Consider the following 15,854-nt stretch of genomic DNA (forward strand, 5'->3'; position numbering starts at 1 on the left):
CAGGACTACTCCAAGATGGCCGCCGAGCGTTCAGAACGCGGCCACAGGAAAATGGCCAGCACAATGTAAGCTGCGCCATAGCGTGGCTACGATAAAATGGGCGCCAATGGGAGTTTTCAATGTAATTGAAACACCTCCCAAAAAATAGCGCCAGCGACCACTGAGATCCCAGTGTAGTGGCCACAATAGGCCGCAAGCCAGACCCCAGCATGGTAAACATGGAACGGGTCAGTACTTCGGATCTTCTATCAGTCAGATCCATACAAGCAGGAGCTCCCGCCCGGCGGTGAGGGACTACAAAAGCCCTCAGTGGCTTTTCTCACTCCGCATCTCAGAAATTATCAAAGAAGGGCAAAGAAGGAAAAAACCTACACAGCGGTCTGATTTGCGTGATCCAAAAAAGACCGAGCCCTCGGCGGAAACCCAGCTGCACTATGCAGCTTAGGAGAGTCCCTTGCAGCAGTAAAAAGCGCACCCATAAATGCCTTATTCTGCCTTTTTTTTTTTTTTTTTTAACTAGGTACCTAGTCCATGGCTCCATAACAGAGCATTCCCCAGGGGATAACGGGGAAGGGGGCACTCTTTTACCGCCCGCCCGCAGTCCACCCCCACCCTGGCACAAACTGTGTCCAGGACTAACAATAAAAACTCTGTGGGAATCCCAGGTGCTAACACCTGCCCCAATACAAAAAAGAAAAAGCACAGGCCAGATAACACAGTCCCCTCAGGAAGGCCCCCTCCCCCCTGACAGCTGGCAATGTTAGCAATGCAGCAAGGGAAAGGAGCAGGGAAGTAAGGGGAAGGGACCCCCGAACCCCAGGAATGCCCAGCCGTACCAACCCACCGAAGCAGGAGGTACTGTACTTACCCGTCCAAGCGAGGACTCGCTGACGCATTCCTGACAGAACTACAACCGCAATGGAGGTAGCTGTCGGCCCGGTCCACTGTGAGTGAGACAACACCACAGCCCAGTCATATGTGGACCTCGGAGCAAAGCTCACTGGCCCCCCCAGGAGTCATGGGGTATGGCGTGGCAGACCAAGCCTCTTTGCATAGGTGTGCCCACGCTTGCTGGTCGGACTGAGTAGACTACAAGGATCTATAATATCCAGCCTGTCTCTCAGCCAACAGTTGAAAGAAGATTCTTCAAGAAAAAGTGAAAATAAAATAAAATAAGATAGAATAAAATAAAATTTCTCCTCAGGGCGCTGGGCCCAAAGGGAGCCATACGTCCTTCTCCTTTGCTAGGCAGAACGAAACTGAGGCTGCAAGCTGCAGTGAGGAGGGTTATGTCTGGAGGGACCGCCCCCTGGGCGGGGCTGTTCAACTCTGTTAATGTAACATGTATTTAACTATTTAACATGTTTCTGCCTAGTCCTCTCCTGTAAACAGGGAACATAACCCACTTGTCAAGATTTAAGGAGCTGTGTCCGTCCATGGACGATAAGAGAAATTGCATTTTTTTCAAAATTGTCGCTCTATTTTTGTTTATAGCGCAAAAAATAAAAACCGCAGAGGTCATCAAATACCACCAAAAGAAAGCTCTATTTGTGGGGGAAAAAAAAGAACGCCAATTTAGTTTGGGAGCCACGTCGCACGACCGCGCAATTGTCTGTTAAAGCGACGCAGTCCCGAACTGTAAAAACCCCTTGGGTCTTTAGGCAGCATATTGGTCCGGGGCTTAAGTGGTTAAAGGAAATGTTATATATACTGTACAAGTGTTAGAAACGCCTTGCATTCTGATCACATATATGGTACAAAAAGAAAAAAAAAAAGAAAACGCTTATAAAAAAAAAAAGGAAAACAATTTGGACAAGTTACCTGTTTTACTTTCTGGCTCGGCTCCTTCTCGACTTTCTTCTCCTCGCGGGCTGGTTTTGCAGGTGCAGGCTTCGCCTCCTCATCATCGCTTTGCTTTTTCTCAGGCTTGCGTTCTTTGACCTCTGTCTTTGTGGCGGGTCTTGAGATCCTGGGAGATCGTCTCAGCCTCCTCCCAATACAGTCCTCGTTCTCAGCATCCTCTGCTTCATCTGCGGCCAGCTCCACAGGCAGTTCCGACCTCCTCTTCTTGTTGGAGATGCGGATTGTCAATTTGAGGCCATCTTTTTGCCTCTCGGATGTCATCTCTTTGCTCTCCGATCCACTGTTGTCCTCCTCTGCCAAGGGCTCTAGCCTATGTTTATTTCTGGAAACTAAACTGGGCTTTTCTGACATTTTGTCCTTACCGTCCTTTTTTACCTCCGGCTCTTTAGACTCGGAAGTTTCATTGGAGTGATCGATTTCCTTTGCAGCTGGTTTTTCCCTCCGTGTGCTCCTTAAGCTGAATGTTTTCTTTTCCGTTTCGGGAGGCTTCCTTACTCGTTTCGCCTTTGCTTCTTCTTGTTTCGCCTTTGCTTCTTCTTGTTTCGCCTTTGCTTCTTCTTGTTTCGCCTTTGCCTCTTCTTGTTTCGCCTTTGCCTCTTCTTGTTTCGCCTTTGCCTCTTCTTGTTTCGCCTTTGCCTCTTCTTGTTTCGCCTTTTCCTCTTCTTGTTTCGCCTTTTCCTCAGCTTTATCAGAAGACACCGGCTCACATTTTCCCTCATCTTCTTTGTTACTTTCTGTGGACTTCTCTTTGCTCAACATAGAATTCTTTGCCGCGGCAGATGCTCTTCTGGATGCGGCCAGTTTTGATTTTGCAGTTCCGCTTGCTTTCTTTCTTGTATCTCTTGTCTTGGATTTAGGCTCCTCAATAATATCTTCTGCATCTGGTTTTTCAGAGTCGCACGGTTTCTTGTCTTCAGATGCACACAGCTCAGTTTTCTCGGCCTCGGATAATTTCTCATCATCTGGGATGTCTGAAGTGGCTACTATGGCAGGTTTCTTCGGGATCTCAGTCTCCTTTACAGACTCTGAATCATTGGTGTCAATTTTGCAGTCTTTCTTAGTCTTGGCTGTCTTTTCCTTCTCAACAGAAGACAGCAATTCTTTTTTCTCTTCTCCTTTGGAGTCCACCTTGGCTTTGTGCGTTTCAGACACAGATGCATCTTCTTTTGAGGAGGTCTTTGGAGAAGTTTCCTCCGATGAAGGAATAATAATGTCTTTGTTGAGGTCTTTTGCGCTTTTTTCCAAATTCTCAGGGATTCTAGGTCTGCTGTTTTCTTTAAGTTCATGCAAACTTTTGATGACACTGGAAGTTCTCTTCTCGACTACACCATTCTCTTCCTTTGTTGTGCTGATGATGGATTCTCTTGGGGTGGCGTTACTGTTCTCCACCTTCGCTTTGTGTGATTTGTCCCCGTTAATTTCCCCGTTCACCAACTGCTTCCCTTCAGAAACCGTTGCAGGAGCAGCAGACGTCTTTGTGCCATCGTCATCGAGTTTCTCTTCCTCCTTCTGAAGTAGCTCTTTTGTAGGGGTCTTGGACTTGCACAGCGACGTTTTAACTGGTCCGTCAAAGTCGTCAGTGAGCTTGAGTTCACGTTTTTTCAAGGGGATCTTGGCCTGTTGGTCGTTCTTCATTTTCTCAGAATCCTCAACGGATTTTTCAACATGATCTTCAGTGCGCTTGACAATAACGGATATTTCTGAGTGCTCGGGCTCCTGTGTCGGAGGGATCTTTTCGGCAGTCCCTTTTAATTCCTTCAAGTCTTTAGGTTCTGCCTTATTTTTTAGATCAACCTTCACAGGCTTTACGTTCTCCTTGAAGGAGTCGCTTTCTTCTTTGGTAGCCTTTTGACCCTCCTCCATATCAGGTGGTTCTGTTTTTATTTCACTGATTGTTTTTAGGGGTTCCTTATCACCAGGCTTACAAGTGTTACCATTTTCTGTTGGACAAGAGCTTGTGGTATCATCTGCTGCGTCTAGCTTCTCTTTGATTCCTTCTTTTGTGTCCTCTTCCAACTTCTCTGTAAGTCACGGACATAGAAAAACACAATTAAAAAAAAAAATGGCAAGTATAAGTTGGTATGAATCTCTGCAATAAATTATAAGGATACCACAAAAGTTACCACAAAGGGGTTCTAGAACAGTGTTTCCCAACTCCAGTCCTCAAGGCACACCAACAGGTCATGTTTTCAGGATTTCCCTCAGATGAAACGGCTGTGGTAATTACTAAGGCAGTGAAACTGATCAAATCACCTGTGCAAAATAATGGAAAGCCTGAAAACATGACCTGTTGGTGTGCCTTGAGGACTGGAGTTGGGAAACACTGTTCTAGAAGAAGGGGGAAAAAAACAACAACGCACAGCTTTAGTGACTAGCTAAATGGCCGACACAGGCAAAACGTAATAATGCAAAGCAAGAAAACGTCATCTCATAGACTAATATGTTTTTTAAAAAATCTGTATCTTTAACCACTTGCTGACCAGGCTTTTACTGGAATTTTTTGCTTACACGTTTAAATTATTACTTTTTGCTAGGAAATTACTTAGAACCCCAAACATTAAATTTTTTTTTTTTTTTACAGAGAGACACTTGAGAATAAAATCGCAATCATTGCAAAATTTATATCACACTATTTGCACAGCGGTGCTTCAAACGCAATATTTTAGGAAAAAATACAATAAAAGAGTGGACAAAAATCAACGATATAAAAATAAAAAATTCGATTTTTTTGTATTTTTATCAAAAATGTAATAGAATGCTTTTGGAGTAAAAATCTATCCAAAAAAAAAAAAAAAGATTGTAGTGCATTTACTATCCACGAGAGGTCTCCATTGAGCATTTTGTATGAGTTACTTACTAATGATTTACTAATTAGTTCCATCTGAGATGCATCGATATAGATGGATATCTCTCTCCCTCCCCCCCCCTCCCTCCCCCCCTCCCATCATGCCTCTGCCTCTAGGTGTAATACGTATGGCTCTCAGAGTCTTGCAACAACTGGAGGGCCACAGTTTCCATATCCCTGCTATAGACTCACTTGACACTGCCAACATTCCATCCAAGATGGCAGCACCCAGCAGCAGCATTTTACAGAACATGCCTAAAATATGTTAAATGCACATATAATCTTATGGGAAGATTTTTGCAGATATATGCGCCGGCAACAGGGTTTATAAATCAAAAGTTATACTTCCAGAAAAAAAAACAAAAAAAAAAAAAAACACACGGAACATGCTCTAATGCACGGCTACTTGCACCATTCATTGATAAAGACCATAAAATGTTACACAACGGAATCCCATCATACCTCCGCTCTCTTCTTTTTTCAGTTCCTCGTCCTCTGGATTTGGGCATTCTTGAGATGAACTATCCTGTGGCTCAGATTTCTTCAGTAAAGCTGGGTCTATTTGTGCTTTTAAAAGTTCCAAAGTTTCTGCCAGCTCATTCCTGGTCCTACAACGAAAAATATAATTTACCATTATTATGGATTTGTTCTGAAACATCTGCGAGGCAAAATCTACCAGGATGCTAGCAAGCACTTTTAGGGTACCTAAAAAAACAAAAACAAACAACCTTAAGAATAAGTGCTTGGCTCCCTAAAAGCTCCTGTGACAACAGAGAGGTGATGTTTTTAGGCTTATTGGGCCAGATTCACGTACAATTGCGCCTTTGGAAACTTAAGCCATTTAAGTAACACCGCCGTAAGTTTTCAGGTTTAGTGCTCAATCCACAAAGCACTTACCTGGAAACTTGCGGCGGTGTACCGTAAATGCGTCCGGCGCAAGGCGGGCCAAATCGAATTTGGGAGTTTCCTAACTCCCGCCGTGCTTTGCACGAAGTGACGTCATTTTTTCGAAGGGCGACGCTCATAGCGTACTTCCGTATTCCCGGACGGCTTACGCAAACAACGTTAAATTTAGAATTTCGACGCGGGAACGACGGCCATACTTTAGACAGCAATACGCTTGCTGACTAAAGTTAGGGCACCAAAAAAAAAAAACTAACTTTGCGACGGGAAACTAGACTAGCAGCGACGTAGCGAACGCGAAAATCCGTTGTGGATCCGCTATAACTCCTAATTTGCATACCCGACACTGGTTTACGACGCAAACTCCCCCCAGCGGCGGCCGCGGTACTGCATCCTAAGATCCGACAGTGGTAAACAATTACACCTGCCGGATCTTAGGGCTATCTATGCGTAACTGGTTCTATGAATCAGTCGCATAGATAGAAACAGAGATACGACGGCGTATCAGGAGATACGCCGTCGTATCTCTTTTGTGAATCTGGCCCATTGTCTCTTTAGCTCCTGGGATATCAAAAGTGGCATTTCAAAAAGGAACTGAAGTGTGGACCCAAAAAAAGTAGAGCACAAAGGATCCCTCACCAGTATTGCCTATGAGCTCCTTGTAGCTGATCTTCTCCCTCATTATTGACTTGCTATGCCTTGTTTGATATTGGAGTCAATATACTAAAACCAGGGAGTGCAAAATCTGGTGTAGCTGCGCATAGAAACCAATCAGCTTCCAGGTTTTAGGCTGGGTTCACACTGGTACGACGCGACAGTCGTCCTTGCTTTGGATCAGACTTTGCCCTTCGACTTGCGTCCGACTTCAATGAACAGGGATCCGACTTCTATCCCCGACAAAACCAGGCACTGTGTCTGTTATGAATTTTGAGGGGGAACTCCATGCCAATAAAAAAAAAAAAAACACAGCACGGGTTCCCCCTCAAAGAGCATACCAGGCCCTTCAGTCTGGTATGCATTTTAAGGGGAACCCCCTACGTCGAAAAATTGGCATGGAGGTCCCCCCAAAATCCATACCAGACCCTTATCCGAGCATGCGCATGGATGGGTCTTCCAGCATGACAATGACCCAAAACATACCGCCAAGACAACAAAGGAGTGGCTCAAGAAGAAGCACATTAAGGTCATGGAGTAGCCTAGCCAGACCTTAACCCTATAGAAAATGTATGAGCTGAAACTTCGAGTTGCCAAGTGACAGCCAAGAAGCCTTAAGGATTTAGAGAAGATCTGTAAAGAAGAGCGGACCAAAATCCCTCCTAAGATGTGTGCAAACCTGAACTACAAGAAACGTCTGACCTCTGATTGCCAACAAAAGTTTTTCAACCAAAAACCAAGTCATGTTTTGCTTGGGGATCAAATACGTATTTTACTTCCTGAAGTGCAACTTTATTTATAACATTTGTATCATGCGTTTTTTTTTTTTCTGGATTTTTAGTTGATATTCTGTCTCCATCATTTAAAATACACCTATGATAAAAATTATAGACCCTTCATTTCTTTGTAAGTGGGCAAACTTACAAAATCTGCAGGGGATCAAAATATTTTCCCCACTGTATGAAGCTGTGGGCATATGGAGTAGATTGCCATTTTTCAGTAGAAATTTAAAATAATTACATTATTAGGGATCTGAAGAGACACTAAATGTCTGATTTAACCCCTTAACGCCCGCCGCACGACTATTTACGTCCGCAGAATGGCACGGACAGGCAGAAGGACGTATATATATGTCCTTGCCTTCTAGCGGGTGGGGGGTTCGATCGGGACCCCCTCCGCTGCGTGCGGCGGGCTCCCTCGGGGAAGCGATCCGGGACGACGGCGCGGCTATTCGTTTATAGCCGCTCCGTCGCGATCGCTCCCCGAGGCTGAAGCACGGGGAGAGCCGTATGTAAAACACGGCTTCCCCGTGCTTCACTGTGGCGGCGTATCGATCGAGTGATCCCTTTTATAGGGAGACTCGATCGATGACGTCAGTCCTACAGCCACACCCCCCTACAGTTGTAAACACACACTAAGTGAACACTAACCCCTACAGCGCCCCCTGTGGTTAACTCCCAAACTGCAACTGTCATTTTCACAATAAACAATGCAATTTAACCACTTAAGCCCCGGACCATATTGCTGCCTAAAGACCCAAGGGGTTTTTACAGTTCGGGACTGTGTCGCTTTAACAGACAATTGCGCGGTCGTGCGACGTGGCTCCCAAACAAAATTGGCGTCCTTTTTTCCCCACAAATAGAGCTTTCTTTTGGTGGTATTTGATCACCTCTGCGGTTTTTATTTTTTGCGCTATAAACAAAAATAGAGCGACAATTTTGAAAAAAATGCAATATTTTTTACTTTTTGCTGTAATAAATATCCCCCAAAAACATATATAAAAACATTTTTTTTCCTCAGTTTAGGCCGATACGTATTCTTCTACCTATTTTAGTAAAAAAAAAAATCGCAATAAGCGTTTATCGATTGGTTTGCGCAAAATTTATAGCGTTTACAAAATAGGGGATAGTTTTCTTGCATTTTTATTAATTTTTTTTTTTTACCACTAATGGCGGCGATCAGCGATTTTTTTCGTGACTGCGACATTATGGCGGACACTTCGGACAATTTTGACACATTTTTGGGACCATTGTCATTTTCACAGCAAAAAATGCATTTAAATTGCATTCTTTATTGTGAAAATGACAGTTGCAGTTTGGGAGTTAACCACAGGTGGCGCTGTAGGAGTTAGGGTGCACCTAGTATGTGTTTACAACTGTTGGGGGGTGTGGCTGTAGGAATGACGTCATCGATCGTGTCTTCCCTATAAAGGGAATGACGCGATCGATGCGCCGACACAGTGAAGCACGGGGAAGCCGTGTTTACACACGGCTCTCCCCGTTCTTCAGCTCCGGGGAGCGATCGCGACGGAGCGGCTATAAACAAATAGCCGCGCCGTGGTCCCGGATCGCTCCCCGAGCGGACCCGACCTCCGCATATAGGGGGGGGGGTCCCGATCGGACCCCCACCCGCTAATAGGCGAGGACGTACATGTACGCCCATGTGCCTGTACGTGCCATATTGTGGACGTATATGTACATGCGGGGGTCGGGAACTGGTTAAATGCATTTTTTGCTGTGAAAATGACAATGGTCCCAAAAATGTGTCAAAATTGTCCGAAGTGTCCTCCATAATGTCGCAGTCACGAAAAAAAATCGCTGATCGCGGCCAATAGTAGTAAAGAAAAAATAATTAATAAAAATGCAATAAAACTATCCGCTATTTTGTAAACGCTATACATTTTGTGCAAACCAATCGATAAACGCTTATTGCGATTTTTTTTTACCAAAAATATGTAGAAGAATACGTATCGGCCTAAACTGAGGGAAATTTTTTTTATATATGTTTTTGGGGGATATTTATTATAGCAAAAAGTAAAAAATATTGATTTTTTTTCAAAATTGTCGCTCTATTTTTGTTTATAGCGCAAAAAATAAAAACCGCAGAGGTGATCAAATACCAACAAAAGAAAGCTCTATTTGTGGGGAAAAAAGGACGCCAATTTTGTTTGGAAGCCACATCGCACGACCGCGCAATTGTCTGTTAAAGCGACGCAGTGCCGAATCGCAAAACCTGGCCTGGGCATTTAGCTGCAAAATGGTCTGGGGCTTAAGTGGTTAAAGTGGACCCTCACACATTGCCTCCCATCCACCCTTCCTCAACTCACTGCAGAAATTGGGCTTTTTTATTTATTTTTGTAGAAAAGGCTTGAAGATTTCATGGGGGATTTTCAATTGGTCTCTATGGGTTACAGAATTTGGACAAATCATTGCACTTTACACTACATAACTGGACAGGCACAGCAATACAATGAAGGACCCCCACACACAAAACCAACCTGACTATGCATTTCCACGTAGATCCGTCTTGGTCATCCTGTTCTTCGATGTAAATTCGGACATTGTGGTCCTGATCCAGCTGGTACCAGTACATTAAGCCGTCTTTATCTTTTCCGATTGGTTGGATGCGCATTAAATCGGCATCCTCTTCATTAATGGCATTCTTAAACTTCAGATTGTCGTCAAACTGACACTCACATAAGTGCTGCAAAAAATAAATAGGTATTAATAATAATAATAATAATAATAATAATAATAATAATAATGCGCAACTAATTTTTACCAACTTTGTGATTCGTGTCATCAACAATTTTTTTTTTTTTTTAAAGAACAACACCTTTAATCTTTTAAATACTTAAAATGCCCAGTTGCATGAGAACTATAAACAGATAACAGCTGTAGTGTCTTTATTTTTACAGTAAACGCGGAGCTCCACCCTAAAGTGTAACTTCCGCTCATCAGAACCCTCCCCCCTCCGGTGCCACAATTGTCACCTTCCACAATTGTCACCTGTCTAAGACAGGTATTTGCACCCACTTCCGGGCACACAGTATGCGGGTAGACTGCGGGCAGAACGTCAGTTCCCGTCGCCCCCCGTTGTGTTCTGGGAAACACGCAAGACACCAAAACTGTTAGTACTAAAAAGGTTTTTTTTTTTTACAGGAATGCGGGTCCACATTAGGGGTGCGCGCTATACGCCGGAGCGCGCAATACCCTGATAAATACAGTAATCGCTACTGTAAGGGGTTCATTTTTTTTACTGTGGGACAGTGAAAGTAATATTTACAGTAGCGATTTGCTTTTTTGTACTATAAAAGGGCTAATTTTAGTTTTTTTAACCCCATTATGTTACTGGCTGATTAATCGATTATGAAAATTGTAATCGATTAATTTCATAATAGGTTAGCTGTCGATTAATTGATAAGTTGCTTCGGCCCTAGTGGAGGATACACATTTCTGGCACGGAGTCAATTGTCTTAAAGGCCCCTCTTCACTTTATCTGGAATCTTGTGTGCCTTTTTATTTATGAACTCCCCCCCCCCCCCCCCCTATTAACGCTGCACTATTTTGTCCTTCATTCATCAGCTGCTATTATGCATTTTTGTTTTACATCTTTTTTTGCACTGTTTTTTATTATCAATTATTGTGCTTTCCCTACAGTCTAATTACTACCTTCCCCTCCCTCAAGTGACTGTGTTTACACCTGCCGATTGACTGCTCAGGTCTGAGCACTGCATCCCGGGAGGAATCACATGCGCTTCTATACCCAAGCACTGGGCATTCCCCAAGGGCTGAGGGAGAGACATGAGATTATTACCATATAGCCACTAGCAATAATCACTGTGTTTTGGGGTGGATCCCTCCACCGGGAGACAACAATAGCTGCACAGGAGGGATTCCCCCATCAATAATGACTGCTGATGGTGAAAGCCAGCTACAGGAAATCCTTGAATTGCGATTAACGCGGTATAGGAGCGTTTCACAACACAATTTTTTATTTACGATTTGATTTGTGATCGTCGTCTCTCAAGATGAGCAGGATTCAAGCCGCTGGGGTGTGCATGCGGGGGGGGGGGGGGGGGGGGGGGGGGGGGGGGGGGGGAGATGCTCCGTTCCCAAGTGGCGTATTTAGACTAATTGATTTGCATAAGTTTATCCATACTGAGTATTGGGTATATTCAGTTCTTGATATTATATATGTCACATATGGTTGATTGTGCACTAAACCAGTTCACAGTTCACATCTCCAGAGATTGAATCCTCTGGATAAATTAGATCAGCGCAGTAACACTTTTCTTTTATATGCACATTTAACCCTTTTTAGGGTCTACACAGTACTGCAGCAGACCACAGATTTTTTTATTTCTTTTGCGCCGGTGACACTTACTATAATTTGTACGCAATGTTAAGTATGGACGTCGTTCCCGCGTCAAATTTTGAATTTTTTACGTCGTTTGCGTAAGTCGTTCGCAAATAGGGCTGGACGTAATTTACGTTCACGTCGAAACCAGTACGTTCTTGCGGCGTACTTTGGAGCAATGCACACTGGGATATGTACACGGACGTCGCATGCGCCGTTCGTAAAAAACAATCACGTTGGGTCACCATCCATTTACATAAAACACGCCCCCCTCATCCTCATTTGAATTAGGCGTGCTTACGCCGGCCCCATTTACACTACGCCGCCGTAACTTAGGAGGTAAGTGCTTTGTGAATACAGCACTTGCCTCTCTGATTTACGGCGGCGTAGCGTAAATACGATACGCCGCCGTAAACAATGTGCCCGGCTACCTGAATCTAGCCCAGTATGTTTGACAAAGAAATTATTGTGGGGTTGATTTACTAAAACTGGAGAGTGCAAAATCTGGTGCTGCTCTGCATGGTAGCCAATCAGCATCTTTAAAGAGGAGTTCCACCCAAAAATTGAACTTCCGCTTATCCCACTCCTCACCCCCTTACATGCCACATTTGGCATGTCATTTTTTTTGGGGGGGGGGGGGGAGTGGGGGCTTCAGGAGAAGGGGACTTCCTGTCCCACTTCCTCCTTCTGCTGAGGGGCTGCAAAAGCGATTAAGCTTAATCGCCTTTTGGCAGCCCCTCCCTGTAGGCGATCGCCTAGGACACGTGACAGGTCCTAGGCGATCGCCTGTCCAATCAAACAGCGCAGCGCCGAGCGCGCATGCGCAGTGCCGCTCGAGCATGCGCAGTGGGTGTCCGGCCGTGAAGCCGAAAGCTGTCACGGCCGGGTGCCCACAGTGACAATGAAGACGCCGGCCGGGGGGGAGAGGAGCGGAGCGGAGCGGACCCCCGGCCGACACGTCGCTGGAACGCTGGAGCAGGTAAGTGTCTGTTTATTAAAAGCCAGCAGCTACACTTTTTGGCTGGAACTCCCCTTTAATTAAGCTTTGACAAAAAAAAAAAAAGTGGAAGCCGCTTGGTTCATATGCACAGCTGCACCAGATTTTGCATTCTTCAGTTTTAGTAAACCAACCCCTGTATATTTCCATTAACTACAATGGAGGTGAGATACCTGGCTGTACTGTCTGGCAGTACAACTCCTTTGGCTGGTAATACCATTTCCATATATGTTTTTCAACTGCGTCTTACCTTCAGCAGACCCACTTTACACTCCACACTCATCTCCAGGTATCCTTTCTTCTCCATCTCCCAGGCCCAGGTACTGTTATAGTCCTGACAGATCTGGAATTATGAAGAGAAAATAAAAGTTACCATGAACTTACTTCTTTGAAAAGCAGCGCAATTTGTAGAATATGTCTAGAAATATCACCATCACTTAGACCAGGGGTGTCCAAACTTTTACCGAAGAGGGTCAGATTTGATGAGGTGAACATGCGTGAGGGCCGAACATTTTGCCTGAGATTCTTTGAACCGTTAAAATTCGGTCTAAGTGCGTTCATCCGATCAACTAATACACAGCCCAACCAGAACTCTCTTCCCCGTGTGCTGTGTGTGGGGAAGAGATGAGATCTGCGTGATATTTGGATATTCCGTATAAACACAAACCTTTATTTTAAGGGGGAAGTTTCAGGGGGGAAAAAAAAAATGGGGGGGGGGAGAGAGAGAGAGCGAGAGCGCGAGCGCGAGAGAGAGAGAGCGCGAGAGAGAGAGAGAGAGAGAGAGAGAGAGAGAGAGAGAGCGCGCGAGAGAGAGAGCGCGCGAGAGAGAGAGCGCGCGAGAGAGAGCGCGCGAGAGAGAGAGCGCGCGAGAGAGAGAGCGCGAGAGAGAGAGAGAGCGCGAGAGAGAGAGCGCGAGAGAGAGAGCGCGCGAGAGAGAGAGCGCGAGAGAGAGAGCGCGAGAGAGAGAGCGCGAGAGAGAGCGCGAGAGAGAGCGCGAGAGAGAGAGAGAGCAATTCAGCATGTCGTCAGAGGTGGGCGGGACCCAGCAGCTATCCAGCCAATGATTGGGCTGTTTAAGAAATGGGAGGGTCCACACACGTAGTGGCCCATCCAGATCCCATTGGCTGGTGTTGGATAGCTGGGTCCCGCCCACCCCCGACATCCAACCTCAATTTTGACAGCTTCTCTCTCCATACAGTTTCACATACTGTGTCGCTGCTCTGCCAACAGAGTGTGGAGAAGGGAGGAGGAACCCCATGCTCCTCCTCACTTCTCCAGAGGTCCGTCCAGTGTTCAATATCGGCCCAATTTGGATAATAATCGGCCGATTTCTCCAAAATGGACAAATATCGGTCGACCTCTAGTCACGATTAGCCCGCGGGCCAGACTTTGGATAAGGCCTGCCTTACACTCGAACTATCACACAAATTTTAACCAGCATGCGATTTTAGTTGTTGCATCTGATTAACCACTTGCAGAGAAAGCCTTTTCAGGAACTTTTTTGTTTACAAGCAAATAATAATTCAGTATTTTTTGCTAAAAAAAAAAAAAAAAAAAATATGTATAGAATCCCCAAACATTAAATAATTTTTAAAGAAGCCTTCGAGATTAAAATAGTGATCATTGCAATTTTTTTTTATTTCACAGGGTATTTGCGCAGCAGTTTTTCAAACACAATTTCTTTGGAAAAAATACACTCATGCATTTTAAAGCAAAAAAAAATATATAAAAAAAAAAATCTCTCTCTCTAGCTATAAATATATATAGCCGGTTCACACTGGGGCGAACTCAAGACGCCTGACAAGTCGCGTCCTGTTCTATGCAATAGAACTGTTCTAATAAGAGCGACGCAAGTCACTCCTACTTCGAAAAAGGTTCTTGTACGACTTTGGGGGTGACTTGCATTGACTTCTATACAGAAGTCATTTTGCAAGTCGCCTCTGCAGTCATCTTCAGGTCGCCTTGCCGAGTCGCCCCCGAAGTCGGGCCACCCCAGTGTGAATGGACTCCAACTTAATTATTTAGTAAAATATAAAAGGTGTTAGCAAATAGATACCCAACATGTCACAATTTAACCACTTACCTACTGGGCACTTAAATTTCCCATTCCCGACCAGGCCAACTTTTAGCTTTCAGTGCTCTCACGATTTAAGCCCCAAGCCTCTAACCCCGAAATATATATATTAGGGCTGTGCAAATTAACTTTTAATCGATTAATCTTAAATTTTTTTGATTGATTAAAATTCTTTTGATTGGTACTCACCTCTCCGCCGGCTTCTGGGCCTTCAGGGAGTTCCGTCGGAGATCCAGTAACGTCACGGACACCGGCGGGGCTTGCCGTGTCCATCTGAAGGGCTCCTTTGCTGTGCCTTCATATCTGCATGCCGGCGGGACCTTACTATCTGCCACACGCAAGGGCAGTTACACTTCCCTCTATCAACCTGGAATTCTACAGCCATCCACTGGGAGTTGTGATAGTTCCCTTCATGGGACATCTACATGCTGATGGACTGATGTTAACCTCTCCTCATCTGGATTCAGCAGTGGTATCGTTGTACACATTTTTATACCAGTATCATACTTAGCTACATGTTTTTATGACTGCTTTTGCTCCCGTTTGGTATTACTCGCACCATTTTTACAGTTTATGTAGCTACATCGATTTTATCTTCAGTGCAATATTTATTTTGTTACCTACTGAGCATTGCCTTTGTGTGTTTTTTGTATCCTGCTATCCATTTTTCCAGTGGTTGGTAGCTGCACTGGGAATCAGCCTGCAAGGAGATCCGCTAAAAGTAGTTGGATCTGTATGTGTGTTATAATTAATCGAAATTAGTCGATTAAAAAAAAAAACACGATTAATCAAACAGAAAAATGTATGTATGTATGTATGTATATATATGTATATATATATATATATATATATATATATATATGTATATGTATGTATGTATGTATGTATGTATGTATGTATGTGTATATATATATATATATATATATATATATATATATATATATATATATATATATATATATATATATATATATATATATATATATATATATATATATATATATATATTTTCCCTAGAGAATAAAATGGCGGCTGTTGCACAATTTTTTTTATATATTGTGAAAGATAACTGTTACGCCGAGTAAATTCATACCCAACATGTCACGTTTCAAAATGATACCCACTCGTGGAATGGCGACAAACTTTTACCTTTAAAAATCTCTATAGGAGACATTTACAAATACTTCTACAGGTTGCATGTTTTGAGTTACAGAGGAGGTCTAGAATTATTTCTCTCATGCTAACAAATCGCAGCGATACCTCACATGTGTGGTTTGAACACAGTTTTCATATGCGGGTGTGACTCAAGTATGCTTTCGCTACTGCGCGCAAGCTCGTCAGGACAGGTCGCTTTAAAAAAAAAATTCCTATTTTACTTT

The 15,854-nt window shown here is 44.0% G+C and overlaps 1 protein-coding gene across 1 annotated transcript in view; it reads right to left on the reverse strand.

Moving 5' to 3' along the window:
- Positions 1 to 15,854, reverse strand: part of RSF1 (remodeling and spacing factor 1) — an 88,518-nt gene that overhangs the window by 48,146 nt on the left and 24,518 nt on the right. The window contains exons 3-6 of the mRNA XM_040339951.1: positions 12,652 to 12,744; positions 9,543 to 9,748; positions 5,171 to 5,316; positions 1,822 to 3,884 (exon numbers count right to left, since the gene is read on the reverse strand). Of these exons, the coding sequence (XP_040195885.1) occupies positions 1,822 to 3,884; positions 5,171 to 5,316; positions 9,543 to 9,748; positions 12,652 to 12,744 (2,508 nt within the window). The remainder of the gene's footprint in view (positions 1 to 1,821; positions 3,885 to 5,170; positions 5,317 to 9,542; positions 9,749 to 12,651; positions 12,745 to 15,854) is intronic.

Source organism: Rana temporaria, chromosome 2 (assembly GCF_905171775.1).
Source record: "Rana temporaria chromosome 2, aRanTem1.1, whole genome shotgun sequence".
Classification (NCBI taxonomy): Eukaryota; Metazoa; Chordata; class Amphibia; order Anura; family Ranidae; genus Rana; species Rana temporaria.